The sequence below is a fragment of the Mustela nivalis genome (assembly GCF_964662115.1).
Source record: "Mustela nivalis genome assembly, chromosome: 19".
NCBI classification, from domain to species: Eukaryota; Metazoa; Chordata; class Mammalia; order Carnivora; family Mustelidae; genus Mustela; species Mustela nivalis.
This window is the reverse complement of record NC_139038.1, coordinates 9,055,973-9,082,105: the sequence shown is the minus strand read 5'-3', so window position 1 is coordinate 9,082,105 and position 26,133 is coordinate 9,055,973. Positions and strand designations below refer to the sequence as shown.

The window sequence follows — 26,133 nt, the reverse complement described above, 5'->3', positions numbered from 1 at the left end:
AGCCACTTTTGGCATTTGCTTTGAGGCGTTGTTCTTGGCTGGGTACACCCTTTGGGCCTGGTTCTTGTCCTCCCGGAGAATCTGTGACACACTCCATAGCCTTCTAAAGAATCCCTTTCTGTTTAAATTAGTCAGAGCTGGTTTCTGTTGCTTGGAACCAGAAACCAGAGCAGCGTGGCCCAAAAAAGCTAAGGGGGTTATGGGTGGCATCATTAAAGGTCTAGTGCCCGGACAAAAGGAGGGTTTGGTCTGTTCGTGTTTGCTCTGTGCAGCACAGCACAGTAGGGAGGCTCAACCCTTCTCCAGAAGCCACACTCCAGAAAGGCCTGTGACAAACTGGAGGCTTTCTAGGGACAATGACCACGTCAGCGTAGGATCTAGAACTCATGGCAGGAGAAGGAAGCCTGGCTTAGAGCTGAGTAGGCAGAAGGTTCTGGAGAGAACAGCTATGGTTTAGGCTCCAAAAGTCCACTCTGGTAGCTTAGTGGGGTAGGGGGCGGTGGCAGGCCTGGCTCACAGCTAGAATAGTTTGAAAATCGACAGAGCCGCCTCGGGAGGAGGTGAGCTCCCCAGTTTTGGAGGTAAACAAGGCTGGATCCTGAAGTGGACAAAAGAGCCCAGCCTGGGCTTCCCTGGCTCCGCTTGAGGGTGTGGGTCTCCAGGGTAGGAGAGAGATCAGCCTGCGTCACCCCCAAACATCAGACTTGGCAGAAGCTCTGTGGTCCACCACTCACCAACCAGGTCTCCATAACAGCCCACAGGGTGGGGGAGACAGGGAGTGAGACCCCCATCTACCAAGAAGCCAACAAAGCCGCTTCTCACTCTCCAGGTGACCCGGGGGTTGGGACGCGCCTGAAGAATGGCAAGGCAGAGGGGGCAAATCTCAGTGACCATGAAGACTGAAGATGTCCCTGATAAACTACCTAAAGACATAGCCTTGGGTACCCTGAGAAACAATCATTTTCCCATGGATGATGCAGATAAAGATCACAGATTGATAACGGGGCATGCTGGGGACAACAAGGTGGGGGCAGCACGCTCCTGGAGGTCCTGTGTCCTCAGAATCACCACCGTGGCCAGAAACCTGCATCCTGTGTAGGCAGATCTTCTGACCCAGGGATTCCGCTTCTAGGAATTTATCCTTGGCTGCATTTGCTTACATACGAAATGATGTGTGAGCCAGGCTATTGTCTGGTGAAAGGAACAGCCCATCCACGCACGGCAGAGCTGTGGAAGGGATGGGGGTGCGTCCCCACACTGGAAAATGGGGCAGTTTGGCAGAGAATGAGAATCTGTTTAATGTATAAATATGTACGGCTTTCCAAGATAAAGTAAGAGAAACTGTAAGCAGAACCCGTTAGCCATTATTTGCATGTAAATGGCAGACCCATATGTCTGCTCTCTGCTCTGTAGTCAGAGAATGTCTCCAGCAGGCTGTGCGAGGAATCGGGGCGTGTGGGTGCCTTGGGGGAGGGAATGTGTGTGACTGGGAGAGATGAGAGACTGACTTTTTATCGAAAACGTTTATTTACTTTTTACTTTTATTGTATATATAAAGTGGGCTCTAGCACCCAGTGTAGGGCTTGAACTCACAACCCTGAGATGACGCATTGCATACTTGGGGTGCCTGGGTGGCTCAGTGGGTTAATCCTCTGCCTTTTGGCTCAGGTCATGATCTCAGGGTCCTGGGATCGAGCCCTGCATCGGGCTCTCTGCTCAGTGGGGAACCTGCTTCCCCATCTCTGTCTGCCTGCCTCTCTGCCTTCTTGTGATCTTTGTCTGTCAAATAAATAAAATCTTAAAAAAAAAAAAAAAGTTGCATACTTTACCAACTGAGTCAGCCAAATGCTCTGAAAGCATCCTTTAATTTTTAAAAATTTATTATTTTTTTAAAGATTTATTTGTTTGAGAGAAAGACAGAGACAGTGGCAGAGGGAGAGAATCTCACGCAGACTCCCCACTGAGCAGGGAGCCCACGTGGGGCTCCATCCCACCATCCCTGAGATTATGACCTGAGCTGAAACCAAGAGTCGGAGACTCAACCAACTGATCCACCCAGGTGTCCCTATTTTTATTTTTATTTTTAAAGATTTTTTTTTACGTATTTGAAAGAGAGTGAGAGAGTGCACGAACGGGGGGGGGGGGAGAGGTAGGGGAAGAAGCAGACTCCCCACTGAGCAGGGGACCCCTCCCATGTAGGGATCAATCCCAAGACCCCAGGATCACGACCTGAGCAGAAGACACATTCTTAACTGACTGAGCCACCTAGGCACCCCCAAAAGCATCTTTTAAAAGTAACGTCTAGGGGCGCCTGGGTGGCTCAGTGGGTTAAGGCCTCTGCCTTTGGCTCAGGTCATGGTCCCGGGGTCCTGGGATCTAGCCCCGCATCGGGCTCTCTGCTCCACAGGGAACCCGCTTCCCCTCCTCTCTCTCTGCCTGCCTCTCTGCCTACTTGTGATCTCTGTCTGTCGAGTAAATAAATAAAAACTCTTAAAAAAAAAAATAAAAGTAACCTCTGGGGTGCCTGGGTGGCTAAGTCATTAAGCTTCTGCCTTCAGCTCAGGTCATGATCCCAGCATCCTGGGATGGAGCCCCACATCAGGCTCCCTGCTTGGCGGGAAGCCTGCTTCTCCCTCTCCCACTCTCCCTGCTTGTGTTCCCTCTCTTGCTGTGTCTCTGTCAAATAAATAAATAAAATCTAAAACAAAAAACAAAAAACCGAAGGTGGAGCTCGAACTCACAACCCCCAGACCAAGAGTCACATGCTGAGCCAGCCAGGCACACTTTTTTTTTTTTTTTAATTTTATTTATGTATTTATTTGACAGAGATCACAGTAGACAGAGAGGCAGGCAGAGAGAGAGAGGGAAGCAGGCTCCCCGCTGAGCAGAGAGCCCGATTCGGGACTCGATCCCAGGACCCTGAGATCATGACCTGAGCCGAAGGCAGCGGCTTAACCCACTGAGCCACTCAGGTGCCCCCACACTTTTTTTTTTTTAAGTAACCATTGAAAACATGGTAAACATTCAACATCTTTTGCATTTAGCCAAGTGTGCATGTGTTGTATACATAACAAAACAGGAAAAGAAAACAAAGTAAGAGAAAAATAGAACCAGTGCTAGGCACCTACACATACGGTGTTTCCTGGATGTCCCTGGCAGGTACCACTGCTCCCTCTTTGCAGGTGATGAAATAGATTCAGCTCACAGAAGATCAGAAAGCCACTCGGAGTGAGTGCCTGGCAAGGGAGTGGAGAAGCTGGGTCTGGGACCCAAGTGTGCAGTGATGTTTGGGGCAGTGCCCTCTGGGGCAGACAGATGCCTAGGGCTAGCTGTGGCTGGGCGGGCCCCAGGACTGTGACCTCTCCATCTGGGAGAAAACCACGAAGGGGTTGCTTCTAGAAACCCAGCTCTGGACTCTGAGTCTGGGAGAAGAATGGTGCCCCTCACGGAAAGGCCGGTGCTCATGGAGTAGCAGGGAGGCCAAGCCTAGCTCTGACCGCGCCAAACGGGTGACCTCTAGCCAGTGATTTTCCCCTCTGTGAACCTGAGTGCCTCATCCAAATTCCCACGGCTGGGGAGGCAGGAGGTCTAAGTGAGGTGACAAATGAGAAAGACCCCTCCTCCTCCGGGGCAGGTTCCCCAAAATAAACCCGATCTTTCAAACTCAAAAGCGCGGTCCCCAAAACTCTGAACTGCCCTGACTCTCGATGCCTCCTTCTGGGTCCAGGTGGCTCTGACACAAACAGACATACTGTTTGCTAAGTGCGTGCGATTGTGCATTCATTCATCTTACACCCACGCGGGGTGTCCCACGCGCCAGGCTCAGGTGGCCAGAGCGGTCCGCCGCGCGAGTCCCCGGCCCGCGTGTCCCCGCACTTGCCCACGCCTCTGAGCACATACTAGGACCCGTAGCCCCCTTGCACCTGGAGACTGGCACTCTGGGACCACGCCTGCCGCCCACGCGTACCGGCGGCACAGGCCACCCGAGCGCCGACCGTCGCGCCCTCACCCCACTGTGACCACCCGCCCGCGGCGAGCCAGCAGGGTAACAGCCCTGGGCGCAGGCCCCGCCCCTACCCCCAGGCGGCCAATGAGCGCCGCGACCCGATCCGGCCCCGCCCACCCGGGGGGGAGCCCCGGCCGCCGATTGGCGAGCCCCGGCGCTGAGGCCCCCGCACGTGGGGCGGGGGCGGGGGTGAATGAAGTGGAAGCGATTCCCCCGCCCCCGCGCTTACCTCTCGCGCCCTGCGCGGCCCGCCCCCCGCGGCGCCCAGTCCCGCGCCCGCCGGCCCGCCGGCTGCACGCGACCCTGCGGTCCCGCTCCCTCGGGCGCCGACCCCGCGCCGCGGACCCGCGATGGCCAAGCGCAGCTCGCTGTCCATCCGCATCGTGGAGGGGAAGAACCTGCCCGCCAAGGACATGTGAGCGCTGCCCGGGGTGGGGGCCCCAACTTTTTGGGGAGGGGCGCTGCCCCTTCCTTAAGCCTCACCTTTCTAGGGTCCACACGGCCCGCCCGCAAGTGGAGCAGCGGCGAGGGTGTGGCGAGTGTGGCCGCCGTGGGGGACTGGAAGGGAATGGGGACGGTAAGATTTGTTGCGAGCACGGGGCGGGGGTGGGGCGGGGGGACAAGGAAGGTCCGTGGACAGGGGAGCGGATGGGGGGTCAGTAAGGGGCCTGAGCTAGCAGGGAGCCAGCGAACGGCGCTCAGGAAGGGAAGGGGCTTTAATAGGACAGGGGCTGAGCGTGGGGGGCACCTCGCAGGGAGATGTCTCCGTGAACTGCGGGAGTGTGGCTGGAAGGGGTGGGGGTGCCCCTGGGAACCGAGGGGTCTTCCTCGTTAGTTCCGGAACCTTAGTACCCGAGAGTGTGCACCTGAAACCAGCCCCGGGGGGCCGGGCCTGTCCCGGGGCTTCCAGCTGTGCGCAGGAGTGAGGCGTGAACCGGTAGGTCAGGAGGCTGGGACCGTGCAAAGATGGTGTGGCCGGGGAGCAGCTGTTCCTTGTGCTCTGGGCTTTATCTGAGCCCTGCGGTGACTTTACCTCGTCACAAGGACTTAGCAAGGCAGTTCTCATCATCCCATTTTACAGATAAGGAAACCGAGGCTGGGAGACCTGAAAAGGCTGGCTCTAAATGGCAGAGGAAGGGCTTGGGTCCAGAGCTCCTAACGCCCGCGGACATCTAGGGCATTCCCTGGTCCCTGGCCAGATTTGAGGAGGTTTCCCGAGCCCCTTGTCCCAGCGCCTTTCTCAGTAGTCCCAGAGCTGAGGTTCCCCATCTCATCCCTGGCTCGCTTGTATACAGCCTTAGGCAGCATCTTAGCTCTGAAGCCTCAGTTTCCCTTTCTGTAGACTGGAGGTCAAACTCCCTTAAGCACCGGGATGTTGGCTGGTTCAGTTGGTAGAGCATGGGACTTTTGGTCTCAGGGTTGTGAGTTAGAGCCCCAGGTTGGGTGTAGAGATTACTTAAAAATGAAATCTTATTTATTTATTTTTTTAAAAAGATTTTATTAATTTATTTGATAGAGACACAGCGAGAGAGGGAACACAAGCAGGGGGAGTGGGAGAGAGAGAAGCAGATTTCCAGCCGAGCAGGGAGCCCGATGCAGGGCTTGATGTGGGGCTTGATGTGGGGCTTGATGTGGGGCTTGATCCCAGGACCCTGGGATCAGGACCTGAGCTGAAGACAGACGCTTAATGACTTAGCCACCCAGATGCCCCTGAAATCCTTAAAAAAAAAAAAAAAAAAATTAAGCACAAGGCTCTAGGTGCACTGGCCTCCTGGAGCAGGGTATGGGGGAAGGGGATCCCAGAGGCTGCATAGGGTCCAAAGTCCACTGTCTGGAGTGCCCCCCCACGCCCTTCCCCTGCCCCCCCAGGGCTCCTCAGCCTGCTCCTGGATGCCAAGAGGTGGCGAATGGGGCGGGGTGCAGGAGGCTGGGACGAGGGCGTCTCTCTCACCCGGACAGTGGCCCCTGTGAGTTTGCCTGCTCACTCAACGCCTTGAGCAGTTCTAGTTCAAGGCCCCCTGGGCCTGGTGAGGCCAGGCTCAGCAGTTGCTATGGCAATGGTTAAGGGGGGCGGGGCTGGGCAGGCCATCTCCAGGTGGGTTTCTGGTCTCGTGCCTAGGTGGGGCGGACGCCGGGTAAGCCATCTCTGCGGAGAGCCAGGCGGATGAGCTCTGAGGAGGGTCTCAGCCTCCTGGCCCAGGCTCTAAGCAGCCCCCCCCTTAGCAGTGCCAGCTAACTAGGTCAGCTTGGCCTCCTCTGGCTGGTGGCTGCTGGGAGGAGCAGCCCCTCCGTCTGTCGCCTCCCTCCCCATCCCCGCAGGCCCTAGTGCCTGGCTCTAGGCTTTCCCTAGCCCCAGGGCAGTGAAGCTGCCAACTGGGTCTCCCTGGGAGCCAAGGTGCCAGGTTCTCGGCCCAACCCTGCCTCTGCCCAGCCCCCGGGGACCCTGGGGCTCCATCCCTGGGGGGTCGCCACTGAGTCCTGTTGGTTTAGCCTTCAGGATCTCTTTCTTTGCCCGGCCCCCTGCCTGCTGACCTCTGTCCCCTCCTGAAGCCTCTGGTCAGAGGGCTTCCTGTCATCTGGTTCCTAAATGCAGCTCTAACTCCCCCCCAGCCCCCCACATTCGAAGCCCTGCCTTTGCACAGGTTTAAGGGGCTTCTGTCTTCAGACACTCCCACTCGGAGTCCTCCAGAAAACTCCTATTCATCCTTCAGGACTCCTCTCAAACTTAGGCTCTGTTCCAGGGTTTTCCCTGTGCCCTCCAGCAGGTGCTCGTGCCCCTGTCTTGTGCCCTCCGGAGTCAGGAGCACACTCTTGGTAGCAGTTGCCACCATGCTGTGTGACCATGAAGGGTAGGAACCGTGACTCATTCGTCTTGGCATTCCAGGAGCCCTGGGGGGGCTCCTGGCCCATGGCAGAGGAGACTAAGGGCTGTGGAGGACCCTTCCGTTCAATCCTTGCATTAGTTCTACAAGGCAGATATGCTCAGTTTGCAGAAGGGGAAACTGAGGGTCAGGATGTGTAAGTCCCTTGCCAAGGCCACATAGTGTTTAGGGAGAGAAGCTGGGATTCAAACCCACTCTTTCTGCTGTTGATAGGCCGAGAATCCTAGCTGGGCCGAGGCTGCAGCCTTACCATGGGCTTCAGTGGGGACTGAGCCTTGGAAATGCGATACAAACCACTTGGCTCAGGGACAGCAGGGGTTCGGAGACCCCAGGAGGCCCTCACTGGGTGTCAGAGGGCTGGGAAGGGGGCAGAGGCTGGGAAGGGGGTGCGCCTGCCTCACTGTGCCTCATCAGCCTGTCTCCTGAGCAGCCTCCCTTCCAGCCAGGACTTGCACACCTCTGAGGACGGGGAGCTCACCACCTTTCCATAGTGACTCATCTTGACAGAGACCGTTCTGAGGAGGGACACATCATCACAGCTGCCATTTCCACTCATGGGCTTTTAGTTCTCTTAAGGGCACAGAGCACAGCTGTGCTCCCTGTCACTGACCGTTTTCAGAGCCCACCTGTTCCCGTTCTGTTGCCATCCACTGTCTCCCATTTTTGCGTGCCTGGATCAGCCAGACAGGAGCTAAGTCTTATAATGACCGGTAACCGACTGGCTCCCACGCCCAGTGGCCCTGGGGACGGGCCGAGGACTATTTCAAGGTTTACACTGATCCTTCCCCTTCCACAGCCTGGAAACTGCCAAGGGGCTAAATATAGAGGACTTGCAAGTATCCAGGCTGGCTTCCCCAAGAGGCTTGGGGAAGGGGAAGTGAGGCAGGGGACCAGTCCCAGGGCCTCATCGGGACAGAGGGCACTAGGCAGGGGCACAGATCCCCACAGCTGACCAGGGATCATGGGTGGGCCTCTGGCCTCAGCCTGCTCCTGACGCTGTCCCCTTTGCCCTCTGATCCAGCCACCAGCTCCTCGTAGCCCCTGCACACCCAGCTCTGTTCCTGCCTCTGGGCCTTTGCCCACCCCGTGACCTGGCCCCGAACCCAAAGCCCAAACCTCACGGTTCATTCAGAGATTCATTCATTGAGGGAGAGCTGCACCGTAGCAAAGCTAGGCTCACGGGGCTGCCAGGCCAGAAGGCAGAGGCAGGGGAGAGGAGGCCCGTCCCCAACCCCCACCCCACCCCTGCCGCACCCCGCTACTTCTCAGAGCACACCGACATCTTCCTCCTTCCCAGTTCCTTGTGCAAATATGCATGCAGCTGCTGGGGGCTGCTACCCAGCCCAGCTCTGGGAGTGCACAGGGGCCTGATTGCTGGAGGTCCGGAGTCCCCTGGATTTGGGGGGATGGGATGCAAGCTGAGGTGTTCCCAAGGGGCTCTCTGGTGGAGAGGGCTCCTAAGTGACAGGGAAAAGGGTAGCAGGCAGAAAAGCAGGGAATCTAGGGCCATGCCAACATTTATTGCACACCTGTCATGGGCGGACCCTCCCGTCAGACCGGGCACCTGGGGCAGCCACCCTGTGGCCATTCCGCGCCCCACTGCTCTGTGTGGGGAACTGAGTCCTGGCAGAATTGCACATCTGTCATGGGCGGGCCCTCCCGTCAGACAGGGCACCTGGGGCAGCCCCCCTGTGGGTGGTCATTCCCCGCCCCACTGCTCTGTGTGGGGAACCCAGTCCTGGCAGACGTTTCTGGTCAGTTTCCAGTCAGGTCCGTTTCCGGTCAGCATCAGGAGGACCTTCAGAGATCGGGGCTTCCTCTGCTCGGGGCTTCCTCTGCAGGAAGAGCCCCTTTGGAGATGAGAGCTGGGGCTTTGAATTCCCCAGCCTACCACATGCAAATCATTTCCTTTTTATGGACACTGCGCCTGAAAGGCACTCCTGGAGACAGTCCTTACCCCCTTTCTTGCCTGGGACCAGCCCTAGGCCTGGCTGGGAATGTCCCCCCAACCCACCCCAGGAACCCCCTACCAACCGAGACCAGGGAGACCAGGGCACCTGAGCAGTCCCAGGTTCGTCTTCTTCCTTCTTTCCCAGATGGCCAAGAGCTCGAGGCCAACCTGTTAAACACCCCCGGGCCCCCTGTCTTGTGCCCTGTCCTAGACCCTGGGGACACAGAAGGGACCCTTCCCTCAGGTGGTGTGGGGCAGTAGTGGCAGCTGAGGACAGCGCATCGCTAGCAGTCCTGGGATGGAGGGAAAGTCAGGGGGTTTGCAGGCATTGGGCCCGCAGAGGAGACCTTACTCCCTGCCTCTGGGACGGGGCCGGGCTCTGAGAGGCTGGGGACAGCAGGAGCAAAGGCTCCAGGGAGAGAGAACAAGGCGCCCACTTGGGTGTTGAGGATGGGGTTTCTGGACCTGGCCTGGGGCTGTTTCTGTCCTCCTTGGGGCAGAGCAGGGTGTTGAGGGGAAAGGGGTGGCAGGCAGGAACGTCCTTAACCCCCCGCTGGACCCTCGTGCAGGTTCCTGCCTTCTGCTCACCACCAGCCTCCCAGACTGATGAGGGGTGTGGGGTACACATTTCGAGCCCTTGGACCCCAGCCCAGGCCTCCTTGCCTCAGACTTGATCGTCCTTTCCCTGGGGTCACCGAGGGCTGAGCTGCCTGGGAGCCCCTGGGCGCTCCTACGCTCTCCCCACCTGCCGCTGGCCACCGGTCAGCCCCGCCCTGCCCTTGTGTCTTGCAGCACCGGCAGCAGCGACCCCTACTGCATCGTGAAGGTGGACAATGAGCCTATCATCCGGTATGGGCCCCTCCCCCCCACCCAGCACCTGCTCCTCCCCACGCTTCCCGCTCACATCCGGGTAGGGGAGGGGACAGGCTCCGAGAACAGCTGATCCCCAGGCCGGCCCCCTGCCCTGACGCACCTGCTGGGAGGTGAGAAAATCCACCTCTGACTCCTGCTGATTACTGACCTGAACGTCCATCCAGGCCGTGGATCCAAGGGCCTCTCGCCAGCGCTGTTCCTTTCTGTGATCTTTACGGCCCTCGGAAGGGACAGGGTGATGATTAGCAACAGCGGCTGTCACTTCTGGAGTGTGGTCCGCTGGGTCCTGTGCTAAACCTTTTGCAGCCCATTTATAACTTGCAAGGAGCTTGATGTGTTATGATTAAGTTGCATTTACAGAGGAGGAACCCGAGAAAGGCTAACTTGCTCAGGGTCGCGTACCTCGGAGTTGGCAAAGTCAAACTGGAGCCCAAATCTGGCTGACCCCAAAGCCTGAGGCTCGTCCCCCTCTCTTATCCTGCCTCTCCCTTGGGGTTCCTGTGCCCTGAGAGATGCCCACCGTGGTTATACCCCAGAAAGGCTGCTTCAGGCAAGGGGGCCCCAGCCTGTACCCAGAAGGGCCACTTTCCCTGGATGTGCTTTTGTCCCTGGGCTCCACGATTCTGGGCAGGCTCTTTGAGGTCCCGTTCCTTTTGCGTCTCTGGCCTCGACCTTGGACTTCATGACCAGAGCTGCCCCGCAGTTCTGCCCACCGAAGTGCCCGTTGCTGACGGCCGGCTGAGGCTGCCAGGCTCGTGGTTCTTCACCCTTGCAAATAGGACCTCAGGTTCTTCTTCCACATTCTTTGCAAACCACGATACCAAGAGGGGGGTGGGCAGGAGGGCTCTGATTATCTCTGTGACAGACAGGGAAACCGAGGCCCCAGCGTTCCAGTGGCCTGTCGGAGAAGTGCTTGGGGTCAAGGTGATCATTTGAGCTTTTGTCCGGGTCCTTGGCCCGCCTTGGGGGTTTCGGCTCCCCAACCCCCCAGCATTCCCTGCTGAGTCCCCTGGGCTGAAGGCTCTGTCCTGGGTCTGGCTCTGGGTCAGGCTCTGCCACCGTCCTGTTCATGTGACCTGAGGCTAGCTATGGCCCCCTGTGGTCTCAGTTTCCCCAAATGGAAAATGGCCTGCTAGATGCAGCCCTGTGCCCCTCCCAGGGCAGAGGGGACGGTCAGGAGGGAACGGCTGATGGTGGGCAGTGGGGTCGAGGACAAGGAGAATCGTCAGATCCCGTGGGTGGGCCCGGGGTCTGCAGGCGGCCCCGCCAGGCACTGAGGCTCCTTTGCTGTAGGACAGCCACTGTGTGGAAGACCCTGTGTCCATTCTGGGGCGAGGAGTACCAGGTGCACCTGCCGCCCACCTTCCACGCGGTGGCCTTCTACGTCATGGATGAGGACGCCCTCAGGTGGGTGGGCCCCACCCTTCAAATGGGGCCCCGACCCTGCCAGCTGACCCCCCCGGCCCATGTCATTGCCGGGCCGCAGGTCGCTTTGCGTCCTCTTTGTGGCCTGGAGCGGGGGTGGGTGGGGAGCCCCGGGAGGGTCTGGAAGGGCTCCGGGTTTGAGCGAGCCGGGGTCTGCGGGGGCGGGGGTGTTCACACCGCTCACACCACATCCCCCACGTGCACATGCAGGAGTAAAGGCACAGGTGTGCTAGGCTCTGCGTGGGGACGTGCGAGCTAGGGAACCCAGGACGAACTTGGCATATATGTGAGCCCGTGTGTCCGTCCGTGTGTAGCAACCTAGCACATGCCCATGAGCGTGTCCAGAATGCAGGGCCCGCAGGAGGGTCACGGGTCCTGCTCGGATCGGCTCCTGCAAGTGACTGGAGTGTCAGCCTCCCTGCTTCCCACAGGGCCTCTGAACTGGGCGGTGGGGTGGTTGGGGGTGGGGTGGTTTCCCAGGCTCCCTGCGGAGCCCTGCCCAGCTCTGGCCCCCTCTCCATCCTCCAGTCGGGACGACGTTATCGGGAAGGTCTGCCTTACCAGGGACACCCTGGCTGCTCACCCAAAGGGTAAGATTCCTGGGAGGGAGCCCATGGCCTGCTCCTGCTTCCCCTCCCCCGGCCCCCTCCTGTCTCCCGGTACTGGTGGCCCCGTCCCTGGCCTTCCCCCAGCTCAGAGATGCTTCCTCTAGGCTCCTTCACAGCCCGTGCTCAGGGAAAGCCATGTGTGCCCTCCCTAGAAGGGCCCCTGGCCCATCTCCTGCCCCCTAGCCTCAATGTCCTGGGCCCCTTTCTGTCCCCTGTTGGAAATGCATGTCCCTAGGGCAAAGGGGTTGCCAGTGCTGGGATCTGAGGCCTCTGCAGGCACAAGAAGGAGCCTCTCCACGCTTGCGGAGGTGCGGAAACCCCTCCTGCCATCGGGCTGGCTTTTCCTGTACCCTTGGTGTCCCCTTAGCCTGGGCCCCTGGGGCGGCTCGGCCCTAAGCCTGAGCGGTCGGCCTGCAGCCGGGCTAGGCCCCTTGGATGATGGCTGGGATGCTGACACTGTTTTGAGAGCTCAGCCCTGCCCCATCCTCACTGTGGGACCTGGGGTAGCTGCTGCCTCCTCCAGGCTGGCTTCCTGGCTGCCAGTGAGGGTTCCGACCTGGAGCTCTCGGGCGGTTCAGGTTTGGCTTGTGCAGCCCCTGTGACTCCTCCCGGGCCTTCCCGGCACACACCTGCTCCTGTCTGTGAGGCCGGGGCGGGCATGCGGGGGTGGGGGACTTTGCTGACTCATGGAGACTCTAGGGCCCCTGCCAGGCCCACAGGCCTCTCCTGCCCACGGCCCCCGCAGGCCCCTCGGGGTCCAGTGGCCCAGGGGATGCTGGGCCCTTAATGCTTCCCCACCTGGGCTCGGCCCCTCCTCCGGCAGCCCCAGACAAGAGCTGCTGTTTTATGATGGAGAAACTGAGGCCAGAGAAAGCGGTTCTATCACAAGTTAGGTTCAGGGGCAGAGGGCACGAGAGGAAGGACACAGGGGTCGCCGGACTTGGGTTCACATCAAGTTTCTTCCAAGAGCCGCTGCTCAGCTTCTGAGACTGTGTCCCCATCTGTTCCCGGGGACGATGGCCCCTGCCCCCTGGAGCTGGAGAGGACCTGAGCGGCCGGTGCAGGGGCGCCGTGGCGCCCGGCGGGGCTGAGCCATGGGTCCCACAGGTTTCAGCGGCTGGGCCCACCTGACGGAGGTGGACCCTGACGAGGAGGTGCAAGGCGAGATCCACCTGCGCCTTGAGGTGGTCCCGGGGACGCCGGCGGGTCGGCTGCGCTGCTCTGTGCTGGAGGCCAGGTGAGACGGGAGAGGCCCCTGCGGGCCAGCGGGCTGGGGAGGTTGCCTGACCTCAAGGCGTTTCCTGGGTGACCTGGCCGAGGATGCCATGTCTCTTAAGGGACAGGGTGATCTTCTAATGGTGGGACTTTGGGCATCATAAGGCAGGGGAGAGGGGACCCCGAGCTCTGCGCGTGCAGCCCCCGTGCCAAGCCCGGGCTTTCCCTGGGGTTTAACTACAGTATGAACTTGGCCTGGTGTGTGTGTGTGTGTGTGTGTGTTGCGGGGGTGGGGTGCGGTCCTCTCCAGGTGTGTGTGTGTGTGTGTGTGTGTGTGTGTGTGTGTTGCGGGGGTGGGGTGCAGTCCTCTCCAGGAGGAACAGTGACTCTGGCAGAAAGGTGGGCCTGAGTCACCTACGCCAGGCCTCCCTCCCCTCCCCATCCGCGGTATTTTTAGCTGCGGGCTCCCCTCCTGTCGGGGCCTGAGTGTGAGTCACACGCGCTCCCTGAGGAGCTTCTTCCCTTGTGGCTCCGGGCCACCTCCACAGGGTCCCTTGGCTGCCTCTGGGGTGGGAGGGCAGGGCCGGGCCAGTGCCCGTGGGGGAGCCGGTCCCCGCAGGGGTGAGGGGGTGAGGGCTATCAGCTTGCAGAGGGAGCAGGGCCGGGGGAAGATCTCTCTCCGGCAAGTGGGGCCGGTGGCTCCCCGGCCGGATTCCCTGTCCTGGGGCTGGAGTGGGGATGGGGAGGCAGCGGGAGAATGTGCACTTGGGCAGGGGCCGATCACACCCTCACACCCGGCCATTCCCGCCCTCGGGCTCACACGCACATGCTGCCGACACTCCTGGGGACACGGGGGCTGGCCCAGCCTGGCCTCCACTCAGCAGGGGCCTGGACTGGAGGAGCCGTCTGTCCAGACCTCTGTGCAGAGCATGAGCGGGGGGGGGGGGGGGGGGTGTCTCGGCCCCCACCGCCCCCCCCTCCCCCGCTCAGACCCCACTGGCATTCCGGGAGGCCCGAGAAGCTGTCTGTGCAGAAAGAACGTTTCTTCTCATCTTTCTGGGCAGATTCTCAAGTTCATGTCCTGGAATTCTCTTGGCTCTGAGGAGGCAGGAAAAGTCGGCACGGGAGGCTTTAAACTAAAAATACGGAGAAGAGCAGAAAACAATATTTACAGTAAAAAGAAGAGGGGCGGGCTTTGCTGTTGCCCCACAAAGGGCTCCAAGCGGGGTGCTGGGGTGCTGTGAGCGGATTTGGGCTTTGCAGAGTATTGGCAGGATGACCTGGCAGGGCTGCTCCCCAAGACCCACCTCCCCCATTGTGGGGCAGGCCTTCTAGAAGCCCGTGATCTCAGGCGTGGGGGTTATCTTCTATACTCCGCAAAGGGGAAACCGAGGCTTGGAGAGATGGCCCCGGCTCAGGGCTGCGCTGGCAATCGGGGAACCGGGTGGGGGACACAGCCCAGGCTGTTCCATGGTGTACTTGCCTCCCTGACTCCCCAGAGCAGATGATAAGCTCACAGCCCGCCTGCGGCTGTCAACCCAGAGGAGCCATGGTGGGGGGCCTGGTCTGCTGTGGGTGCCCCGTAGAGGCCTGTGGGGGGAACACTGGGGGAATCAGCGTCCCGGGGAGAGGCGCTGGGCACAGATGAGCCCAGCCTGGGGGTGACCCCACAGCGGTCAGCTGACAGTCTGGGGAGGGAGTGTGAAAAGTGGATGCCCTGCTTCCCTCCCAGGGACCTGGCCCCCAAGGACCGGAACGGTGCATCTGACCCCTTCGTCCGAGTGCGCTACAACGGCCGGACACAGGAGACCTCAGTGAGGGGGCTGAGGGGGGCGGGGAGCCCTCATCAGTTGGGCGGTCAGGCTGGGACTGTGGTCTCACAGAAGACATTTAAGAAAGGCCGGGTGACCCTGGGGCATAGCAGGTCCCGGCTCTTCTGTCACCAACCCCTACAGCCCCAGCTGCCTTTCACTCCCGGCCTCCTGGCCCAAGACAGCCGGTGTGGGGTTCAGCTGCACCGTCCGATAGCTCCCCCCGGCATTGTTCTGCCCCAGGAAACAGCCAGGGTGGTGGGCGCAGCCCTGGGGTGGGCCAGGGGTGGAGGCCTGGTTTCTCAGTGCAGTCTGCTGCTACCTTTGTGCTGTGTGGCCTTGGACAAGTACCTTGCCCACTCTGGGCCTCCATTCCCCCCTTGAGAAATGAGCAGGGGTTTGGACAGGAAGGTTACACCTCTGCTGTTGCAAGGCCCCTGCAGGGATCCCAAGTGGGGTGTTTGGGGCAGCTGTACCCTTGGTTGGGCCTTGCTTCGGGCCCCCCACTTGGGGTCAGCCCACCTCTACTTGCCCCGTTCTGGACAGATTGTGAAGAAATCATGCTACCCACGCTGGAATGAGACATTTGAGTTTGATCTGGAAGAGGGGGCCGCGGAGGCGGTGTGTGTGGAAGCCTGGGACTGGGACCTTGTCAGCCGGAATGACTTCTTGGGCAGAGTGAGTGCCCCACTCCTTCGGGCCGCACCTGCCTCCATTCCGGCACCGCCCCCAGTCTCCCCCTGCCCCCCACTGCCCCGGAGCGGCACTCCCCAGAACCAGCCACTGGTGATCGGGGACCCCGAGGAGGGACTCCCCCAAAAGGAACAGTAGTTGACTCTGCCTTACTCCCCAGGTGGTGTTCAATGTCCAGAGACTGTGGGCGGCCCAGCAGGAGGAGGGCTGGTTCCGGCTGCAGCCCGACCAGTCCAAGAGTCGGCGGGGAGAGTGAGTGCCTGGGCTTGGCCGCGGGGCTGGTGGGCTCTGGGCCCCAGGGGGCTTGCGGGGGTGCGGGGAGAGTTGACAATTGGCTCCAGCAGGCAGTCGGGGGCAGACCCCAGCCCTCAGGGCCAGACTCTGTTATCCTGACCAGTACTGCCGCCTGGCCCTTCTCGCAGCCTTGGACTTGGCCCTGTCCTCTAAGCTCCAAGGCACTACGGGTCTCCTGCTTTCTACCTTCTGGCAGATTCTGGAACAGGCCATCAGACTTTTTCCCTTTAAGGCTTTCCCAGCAGACCTCCTACCAGGGTTCAAGTCCCCAGAGCTCTGACCCTCCCTCAGATTTTCCAGGAATGAGGTTGCCAGATAAAATATTGGATGTCCACGTAAAGCTGAATTTCAGGCAAACAGTGAATCATTTTTCCGTGTGGTACTTCCATGCGGTGTCGGAGACAGACTTAGGCTAAAGATACTCAAACTTCACTGGGCGTCTTGTAGTTTTATTTTGGTTAAATTTGGCAACCTATCAAGGAAGCTCTCTGGCTTCCTTGCCCACCACTCAACTGGGAAGTGGAAGGTCAGCAGTGTCCCCCACTGTGGGTGGTTCAGCTCCGTCTCTCTGTAGAAAGTCCCAGACACCACCACCCCCCATCCCTACCATGGACAGGGCAGGGGCAGATGGCTGTGTCCAGCCGCAAGGCATGTCCAGAGAACCTGCCCAGGGCTGTTTGGAGGGCTTCTGGGGATGAGGCCGTGCTGAGCAGCAAACTTAGTGAACTGCACTGTGCTTCTGGAAGGGGGTTGCTGAGGGACTGCTAAGGCTTGGTCAGCACCCCCAACAGGAGGGACCCACCAGGAGGGATCCGAGCAGGGGAGCTTGGCAGTTAGATCTGTTGTGGCAAGTTCTCCAGCCTGCTCAAGCCTCAGTTGCCCCGGCAGGTTGTTAAAACCGTCGGGGACTTGCTTCCAGCTTAAAGCGTGTACACGAAGGAGCTGTTCTCTTAGAGTTTACAGATCTGAGGCTGGGCAGCCCAGCCTGTTTGCATGGGTCAAGCTCGGAGTCCAAGGGGTCTAGAGGGGGCAGGGAGCCAGGCGGTGGAGATGGCTGGAGGCAGGAAGGGCTTACCCAGCAGGGAAGGAAAGCAGCTTGGGGGGAAAAAATGGGAGCTGGGCGGTGCAGGGGGTGGGCAGGTGGAGGGTACGAGCCGAGAGACAGGCTGGCCCTGAGAAGGGAATATGGAGCCAGCGGGGAGGGGCCCGGCGCAGGCGGCCTGGGTCCCTGGTGGAGAGGTCACAGGCTGCCCGTTCCAGGGGCAGCCTGGGCTCCTTGCAGCTGGAGGTGCGGCTGCGGGACGAGACGGTACTGCCCTCCGGCTGCTACCAGCCCCTGGTGCAGCTGCTGTGCCGTGAGGTGAAGCTGGGCACCCAGGTGAGGGGGCCCCGGGGGAAGGTGGGAGGGTCCGGGGCCAGTAGGCCAGTCCTCCCTGTCCTATACCCGCTCTGAAGAGCAAAGCTCTCGGTTCTCAGGACGGTAAGGGACTAGCCCGTACCCAGGGCCCGTTGCCAACCCTTGGGAGAGCATCCCTCCTTCCCCGTGGTCCTCTGAGGTCCTCAGAGTGAAGGGTTTGGGTTCCCCTGTGGGTCCTCCAACCCTGTCTCTCCTTGCTGCTTCCTGCAGGGCCCAGGGCAGCTGATACCTCTTATAGAGGAGACAACGAGCACAGAGTGCCGCCAGGAGGTGGCCACCAACCTGCTCAAGCTCTTCCTGGGGCAGGGACTGGCCAAAGACTTCCTGGACCTGCTCTTCCAGCTGGAGCTGGGTCGCACGAGTGAGGCCTGGGAGGGGGAGGCCTGTCTGAGGGTGTGGTGGAGAGGGCAGGCGGGAGCCAAGGACTCCAGAGATGCTGAGAGCAGAGAAATCTGGGAAGGCTTCCTGTAGGAAGCTGCTGGGTCCGATTAGGAGGCAAAGGAATGAGCAAAAGGCATAGGTGGGGCAGTGTGCTGGGAGGGGGCAAGGAAGGTCCTTACAGAGGGGCCAGCTTAGGGCCCCCAGCCCCGTGGTCCTCCCTTCCCCAACCCCGTACCCACTAGAACCTCTGCTCACAGGTGAGGCTAACACACTGTTCCGGAGCAACTCTCTTGCCTCAAAGTCCATGGAGTCTTTTCTGAAGGTGAGGTTGAGTGGTATACATCTTTGTTGCCTAGATGAAGAGACCGAGGTTCAGAAGGGCCAAGAGATAAAGAAGTTCATGCATCCACTCGCGTGTTCATTCGCGCAGCTGCGGTTGGTCTCGCTGTCCCCTTTGTGGGCCTGGCTCTACCCTGAGCGGACACAGCAGGCAGATGGCGCCTGAGGGGGGGGGGGGCAGCTGCAGGGAGACGGCCAGGGAGCTGGAGGCGGGAGGTGGGACCAATGCCACCCCCCACGGCCCCCAGGTGGTGGGGATGCGGTATCTGCACGGCGTCCTGGGCCCCATCATCGACAGGGTGTTTGAGGAGAAGAAGTACGTGGAGCTGGACCCCAGCAAAGTGGAGGTCAAGGATGTAGGGTGAGGCCGGGGGCTGGGGCGGCGGTGCCAGGCTCTTTTTGCGAGTGGATGTTTTGGCTCCTCTGCCCGGGTCTACTTTCCGTCGTTCTGCCCACCTGTGCGTTGCCTTTGTCCCCGCTTCTGCTGACGCCTTATTGCGCCTGTCTCCGGGAGCCCCCGCGACAGTCCGGTGCAGGGGCGCTGACCTCCATCCTCTCTGCGGGATCCACTCAGGTGCTCCGGGCTGCACCGCCCACAGACCGAGGCCGACGTGCTGGAGCAGAGCGCGCAGACGCTGCGCATCCACCTGGGGGCGCTGCTGAGCGCGCTCAGCCGCTCCGTTCGCGCCTGCCCCGCGGTGATCCGCGCCACCTTCCGGCAGCTTTTCCGGCGCGTGCGCGAGCGCTTCCCCGGCGCCCAGCACGAGGTGCGCCCCCTGCCGGTGGGGCCGGGCGGAGGGAAGGAAGAGGCGTTGGGGGGTTGGTTAGAACCGCAGGCGGGGTGGGGGTGGGGCAGGGGGACAGGCAGAGGCCGGGACAGCCCCGAAGGCCCGCGGGCAGCCCAGCCCCCGCTCTCCCGCGCCCCCCAGAACGTGCCGTTCATCGCCGTCACCAGCTTCCTGTGCCTGCGCTTCTTGTCTCCCGCCATCATGGCGCCCAAGCTCTTCCACCTGCGGGAGCGGCACGCGGACGCGCGCACCAGCCGCACGCTGCTGCTGCTGGCCAAGGTGGGTGCCCGCGGGGCCCGGCCCGCACGGCACCGTGTCCCCGACTGGCTCCCGGGTCGCCCGTGGCACCGCACCTGACCCTGGACAACGCTTTCTCGTGGTCACCCGAGCCCATGGACAAGGAAGCGGGTCCCTGCGGGGAAGGAGATTCGGGCCCGGAGCCTGTGTGTGTGAACGCGGGCCCTTTGGCCCCCAGATCGGCCTCTTATTCCCAGGCGGCCCTTAGCTGCCTGCCACCAGGCTGGGACCGGCGTACCCAGGGGAGCAGTCTCCTCCTAAACTTGCCGAGTAAGGCCAGCGGGTTGGTCTCAAGTAGCCTCAACCGTCCGGTCCCGAAAGGCCTCGCACTCCGGGATCGGATCAGCCCCGAGCCGCAGGGCGGATGGACCGGGCCCGTGAGCAGAGCTTGTGCCGCTGCTGCCTCGGGTTCTCCTACGCGAGTGGCCATCGATTTGGTGGCGGGGTGGGGGAGGTTGCAGCGTGGGGGGGGGGTTTGATCCAGCAGAGCCTGGCCCTTGCTGCCGTCCCCTGCAGGCGGTCCAGAACGTGGGCAACATGGACACGCCGGCTTCCAGAGCCAAGGAGGCCTGGATGGAGCCGCTGCAGCCTACCGTGCGCCAGGGCGTGGCTCAGCTGAAGGACTTCATCACCAAACTGGTGGACATCGGGGAGAAGGAGGGTGAGCACTCCCGCTTTGCCCCGCCCCTGCCCAGGGGCCCCACCCACACTGGCCCCTCCTACGGCCCCGCCCACAGCCTCCCTGTCCAGTTTGCTCTGTCCTCTGGCCCAGGTCCCCACCTATCTTATCTCTGTGGCTCTTGGGTTGCACCCACAGCCTCTCCATCACGCTTGCATGGCCTTGACCATCTGCTGCTGTGCCCCTCCCCTCGAGTCTCCGGCCACCCCCCCACTACATCCCTGGGCTCACATTTTATCCCCCTCCCCGGCCCCGCAGAGCTGGACCTGCAGCGGACCCTGAGTTTGCAGGCTCCGCCAGTGAAGGAGGGGCCGCTCTTCATCCACAGGACCAAGGGCAAGGGCCACCTCATGTCCTCCTTCAAGAAACTCCACTTTTCCCTCACCACCGAGGCCCTCAGCTTCGCCAAGACGCCCAGCTCTAAGGTGGGTGAGGAAGGAGGCGGCCAAGTGGGGATTTGAGGGGTTTATAACAGCTAGGAAGTTCCGGTGCTCTGTGGTCACTGGGTCACTCACAGAGTCACTGGGGTCACTTACAGAGCCGGGTCCCTGATGCTAACTCCCCAGGCTGTAGAAGGGGAGACTCAGGCCCAGAACTGGGACATAGAGTGGCCCCGGCTTGGACCCTGAGTCTCCCTGTCTCGGCCCACTCCAGAAAAGTGCCCTCATCAAGCTAGCCAACATCCGGGCAGCGGAGAAGGTGGAGGAGAAGAGCTTCGGCAGCTCGCATGTCATGCAGGTCATCTACGAGGACGATGCGGGCAAGGCCCAGACCGTGTACCTGCAGTGCAAGGTGGGGGCCGTGGGGGGGCACTCAGGGAGGACTGCTGGGGGAATGGCCGCTGGGGGGGGCGCAGCTAGAAGGAGGCCCCCCCAGTGAGCCTACTGCCCCCTGTCACTTGTATCAGGCCCAGCAGGTGTGAGATCTGATGTGTGTGTGTGTGTGTGTGTGTGTGTGTCCTGGGCTCTGGGGTTCCTGGGGCCCTGTGCCCGTGGCTTTCCCTGGGCCTAAGCACCCACATCTAGGTCTGCGTGGTCTGGTATAGGACGTGTACGTTCCCGTCAATCGGAGCGTCACACATTGTGCATGTTTGTGAGACACTGGTTTTGTGAGTACCTTTGTTGGTGCCTGTGTGTTTGCGGTGCGACCAACACGCAGTTGTCATGTTTGTGCAGGCGTGTGGCTCTGGGTGCATGCTGTCCAAGTCTCCTCTCTTTATGCATTAGCTCACCCATTCATCTGAGAAGTATTCGCAGAGCGTCCACAAGGCTCCAGGCGCGGGTTGTGGAGGGGCGGGTTCAGCAGCAGGTGAAACTGCCCTGCCCTCCTGGGGCTGTCTCCCAGGGAGGTGGACGGACTGCTAGGTCAATATTTCACATGTCAGATGGTGGCAGCGCCTTGAAGGGCACAGAGGAGACTAAGGGGGAGAGGGAGGGAACCGAGTAGCATTCATTAGGGCGTTACTGCTCTTTCAAGTGTGGGTGGGAGGGCCTCTGGCAGGTGGCCTCTGAGCAGGGGCATCGTGAAGGGGAAAACGTCTAGGGGCAGCACACGGGGAGCAAGAAGGAAGGCTGAAATCAGAGGGGTTTGGCTTATCCCCGGCAGGGACTGTCCAGAGCCACAGGGTAAAATGGTGGCTACCCTGTACGGTTGGCAAGGTTGTACACTGCTCAAGGCACGGCCGTCGGGGGCAGTGGCAGCTGACGTCCAGCTGCTGCTCTGCTCATCAGGCCATGTGCCGGGGAGCTCCAGGAAGGGAGGGCGGGCTTCCTGGAGGAGGTGACCGCTGACGTCCCCCCACGCCCCTGCAGTGCGTGAATGAGCTGAACCAGTGGCTGTCTGCGCTGCGGAAGGTGAGCATCAGCAACCCCGGCCTGCTGGGCTCCTACCACCCTGGCGTCTTCCGTGGGGACAAGTGGAGCTGTTGCCACCAGAAGGACAAGTCAGGTGGGAGCGGAGGCCTGGGTCCCCTTACACGGCATCTGGGCACCCTGGCCGGGACACGGGGCTTCCAAGCCCTGGCTGGCTGGCCCGGCTAGGGAGGCCACCTATGCACCTGGGGGAAGTCATTGGTGGCAGGTCAGTCCCTGCAGGGGTTCTGGGCGGGAAGGGTTCCGGAACGGGAGTTTGGCAAATGCTGCTTGGTGTGGGTGCCGCGCGTGGGTTCATCGAAGGCTCTGAGGAGGCCTGGAAACGAGCTGGAGTGCCATCCGTCATGCTGTGTAACACAGCACTCCCTCGCTCACATGACAGGGACTCTCTGTTGCCCAGGGAGGGAGGTGTCTGTGAACCAAGGTTTCGAGGGACACACCGTAGGGACTCCTTGCTGCCGAGGGCACAGGAGGGCCCCTGAGCTTCACGTTCCCACCTGGAGGCCTGATGCTGGAGCTGGAGCTGTGGGGGTGGGGGCGGTCCCCAGGCACCAGAGGGACGGCCGAGACAAGCTGCTGCTAGAACTTTCCGTGATGGTGGCTGTGGTGCCCAGAACTGTGCGTGTGCTTGTCACGAACAGGTGTGGGCAGACTTAAAGTGTAGCCAGTGTGGCCCAGGAGCTGAGACTTAAGTTTGTTTTAATTTATGTAATTTTAATGATTCTGCATTTAAGTGGCATTATGTCGTCAGCTGGCTTCCTGTGGGACAGCTCAGTTAGGACCTTCCTTCTCTTACCTTCATCTGCTTTACAAAACTCTTGTTCCCTGGTCTCGGAAGAGACTCAGCCCCCGGAGCCTGCTACACGGGGAGTCCCTGGGAAGCCGCCGCACCTGCTGCAGCCCGGCCCCGGGTCTGGGAGGGGACAGCAGCTGCGCTGTACTCCAGTGTCGCTGCTTGGGTGACCTGACCCGCAGCCGCTGGCTTTGACCTTGGTGGCGATGGCCTTTGTTATTGGCTGGGGGCACTCCCTAGGGCACTAGGAGGCAGGGTCCGGTAACCCATTCTATGGAGGAGAAAACGGAGGCTTCACGGGGTGGGGGCAGTGCCTCTGCCAAGGTTGTAATGCCAGCTCATTCCAGCTTCCGTCCCCATGGCCTTACGGTCCCAGGCCTCTCCCTTCCTTCCCGGCCAGCAGCCACCGGGAAAGCTGTCCAGCCGCCCGGGCTGTCTCCTGCGCGGCCCCCGTGCTCGGCCGTCGTGCATCTCTGGGCTTGGGGGCTGCACCCGACAGAGAGGAGATGTTGCCCTCCTGGGGCCCCTGAGCCCATTCCTGTCCCTCTGCAGGCCGCAGTGTCCCCACGCACGCTGCCACGAGGTTGGATGTACGCTCTCACGGGGCCTGCCTGCAACCCTGCCCTCTTTGTGCCCCCAGACCTGGGCTGCGACAAGACCCGGTCGCGGGTGACCCTCCAGGAGTGGAATGACCCTCTGGACCATGACCTGGAGGCCCAGCTCATTTACCGGCACCTGCTGGGCGTGGAGGCCGCACTGCGGTGAGGAGGCCCGTGTGGCCCTGGGGAGTGTGGCGGGAGAGGGCGGGAGCTGGGCCGAGAGGCTGGTCTCCGGCTGCACATCAGGCCTGGCCGCTTCCTGCCCGTGACCCCCGCACCGGGGGAGGGGCTCTCGGGTCTCCGCGGCAGGAGGCAGGCTCACCTGAGGACGAAGGCCCAAGGATACAGAAGCCCCGGGTCACTGCCACGGCTGTGTCCGGCCTTGGGCTGACCCAGCCTCCCAGCCCGTCCGGCCGTCCCGTTGTGCCCTGGGAGCACAGGGATTGCCCCCAGCCAGCTGCTTAATGCCTGGTCTCGGCCCTGGCTCCCGCTCAGAAACAACCAGAATGCCTGCGGCCTCCCCCACGGACTCAGAATTTCTGGAGGCGCAGTGCTGTGTGGGCTCACCTCCGAGCAGCCCCCTGCTTCTCTGAGCCCGCTGGGATCGGGGCGGTTTTCTGTCGCCACCCCCATGCTTGCGTCCTGGAGGGGTGGTGGTGGTGGCTGTTGTCCTTGTTCCTCGTCAGCTTTTCCAGGGTGTTATCTCGTCCTCAGAAACCCTTCTGGGGCTCAGGGGGTCAGACGAGAACCGCGCACTCCCCTGGGAGCCGCAGTCTCCAGTAGTTTCCAGGTCCCTCCTGTCACCCCTCTCCACCCCTTGTCTGGCCCCTGGCTCGGGGACGTCATCGTCCACCTACCGGATACAGCCACCACCCTGTCTGCTCTGTTCTGGGGACCCACAGTCGTGTCCCCCATTTAAGCCAGGAAGCGACGGAGCAAAGACTCGAACCCAGGCCACCTTGGGTTCAGGTGGTTCGCGCCACGGGACCAGTGCCGTGGGCCTGACCACAGCCCCCTGCCTTAAGAGCCTCCGCACTTGTGGAACCGCTTGGCCACGTTTCCTCTCGTTCGGCCTCACCTCCTTGCCGTCCCGCAGCGTCTGGCCCGGCCCTTCTGCGCCACCGGCTCCTCTGGTCCCCGGACGCAGTGGCCTGGGGCTGTAACGGATCACTGGACGCCGGGCTGGGAATGACCCAGATGTCTTCTCCTGCAGTCAGGGTTGAGTTAGCAAATGAGCGGAGCGAGTCAGGGACCGACCCCACAGCCTAGAAGGCATCTGAGGGAGGAGGAGCGTGTTAGATCTCAGCAGAGGGACACAGCTCTTCACAAACAGATCAGGGAGACCGTGCAAAGGACCAAGGATTCCTAAGTAAGGAGCTTCAAGCCTGGGGTCCCCGTGGCTGCTGGTTCTCCCTCCACGTAAGCTCCCAGGATTGTACGTCAGAGGGCTCGGCGATCTCCGGTGAACCCTGGTTAGGAATCGTGCTTAAATTGTCATTGTCTCCTACTCCCCTAAGAAGGAAAGTCGTTTCAGGGCCAGTTAATACTGGGGACTTTCAGGCCCTTTTCCCCAGGGTCCTCTGAAACAGGAGTGATGTGGTTGGAACTTGGTTTCCACAGTGCCTTCCGCCGGCCCGCCACTGCGGAGGTGGGGAGGACCCGAGGAGGCTGGCGGACGGCAGGTGGCAGGTGGCCAGGGGACCACGACCTGGGCCCCTGTTACTTCCCCCCAGGTTGAAGGGGTCAGCTCCTCCCTCCCAGAATCCCTTCCGCTCAGGAGGCCCACATGGGGCCCCCCGGCCTTCCTGGCAAGGGCTCCACGAGCTCTGTCCTCCCTGCAGAGAGAAGCACCGGGAGCTGAGTGCGGGCACGGAGGCAGGCTCTGCGCGCACCGGCCCGGGGGAAGGTAGGTCCCTCCCAGCTGGACTCCCACAGTGGCCTGAGCTCTGTTTTGGGGTGCTATGGATGGGGCCGCACTCCCCAGGAGCTCTGGCCCTGACTGCTCTGCCCTCGTGCCTCTGCCTCCAGCCCCCGAGGACGCGCTGGCCCAGCTTCTGCAGGTGCTGCGGGACCTCCAGGAGGCCCACCGCTCTGGCTCGGCCGGCCCGCCGCCCTCGGAGCCCCGCCACCCCGGGCCACTGCAGACGTGAGGCCTGCCCCCCGCAACCCGTGCCCTCGCCGAGCCCCCTGCCAGGTGCTTGGAGACCCCCGGTGCGCTTTCGGCTCTTCACTCCCACTCCTGGGGGAGCAGGGCTTAGGGCTGTCGTGGGCTGGGTGAGTTGGGGGTCCAGAAGGCCCGTCGTTGGCTGCCCGAAGTCTCTAGGGGACTTGGCACACTCTTGCTCTTCTGTGAAGCCTAGCTGCTCCCCACAGCTCTTGTGGGCGCCACTGGCGCTAGCCCAGACTCTCCAGGGACCCTCCCTCCTGCCCAGGGCAGACCTGGCAAGAAACCACCCCTAGGATGGGCCGAGCCCAGGGGAACTGATGCTTCTTGGACCCAGAGAGGTGGGAGGGAACACGGAGCACAGGCGCCCAGGCCTTGACCTCAGCATCCCCTAGCTCCTGGCCGCCTCGCCCCCTCTCCCCTCCAGCCACTGGCTGGGCGCCCTGGGAGAGCTTCGCCGGTGCTCTGTTGCTGACAATAAACCTGCTGTGACTGCTGGGCTCTGGGGTCTTGTGATGGGGTCGGTGGAGGGCCTGGGCCTGGGGACTCCTGTGGCTCCTTGGGGGTGACCAACGACCAGCACTGCTGCCTTAGCCTTTGTGTATCCTGTCTGCCCACCCCCCCACGTCACAGGGGGACTCATTTCTCCCCCCACCTGCTGTCCCCACCATAACCCTGGGTCCCACTGCTCCATCCCTCACAGGGTAGAGCCTGAACGTGCCTCACCTTCCCTTCCTGGCTCTGGGGCTGCTGAGTCTGCGCCGCCCCTCCCCCATCACCAACACCCTGTTCTCTGGCTCCTTCTTCAGAGCCTCACACAAGCCCTCCTTGGGTTTCCAGGACCTTGTGGTCAGGAAGTACAAACCCCAGGGTCTACTGCGCCCTAGTACAGAACATGAAGGGGCAGAGAGGCATGCCTTTATGGGGCTGCCGCCGGACCTGGGATGGGGATGCACGCATAGCCACCCAGTGGCGACACCTTCCACCCTTTCCACCAGAAGAGTCCTGGCGTGGGGTGGCCACTGCAGCCTGAAGAGGGGTTACAGC

The 26,133-nt window shown here is 61.4% G+C and overlaps 1 protein-coding gene across 4 annotated transcripts; it reads left to right on the top strand.

The window, feature by feature from the left end:
- The first annotated feature begins 4,149 nt into the window (after positions 1-4,149).
- Positions 4,150-25,585, top strand: RASA4B (RAS p21 protein activator 4B). 4 transcript variants are annotated; one of them, XM_082712985.1, is made up of 22 exons: positions 4,162-4,421; positions 4,498-4,583; positions 9,632-9,688; positions 11,006-11,119; positions 11,666-11,727; positions 12,853-12,982; positions 14,693-14,774; positions 15,318-15,449; positions 15,625-15,716; positions 17,019-17,136; positions 17,386-17,536; positions 17,814-17,878; positions 18,144-18,256; positions 18,470-18,662; positions 18,825-18,962; positions 19,497-19,641; positions 19,918-20,084; positions 20,314-20,451; positions 21,471-21,606; positions 22,964-23,084; positions 24,764-24,828; positions 24,951-25,585. In XM_082712985.1, exons 1-22 carry the CDS (start codon positions 4,200-4,202, stop codon positions 25,070-25,072), a joined length of 2,649 nt encoding a protein of 882 aa, XP_082569111.1. In that variant the 5' UTR covers positions 4,162-4,199; the 3' UTR covers positions 25,073-25,585. The 4 variants fall into 4 exon arrangements, with proteins under 4 accessions (XP_082569112.1, XP_082569111.1, XP_082569114.1 ...); XM_082712988.1 differs by having other exon boundaries at positions 4,175-4,421; positions 11,011-11,119; XM_082712986.1 differs by lacking the exon at positions 4,498-4,583 and having other exon boundaries at positions 4,150-4,421.
- Positions 25,586-26,133: the final 548 nt, after the last annotated feature.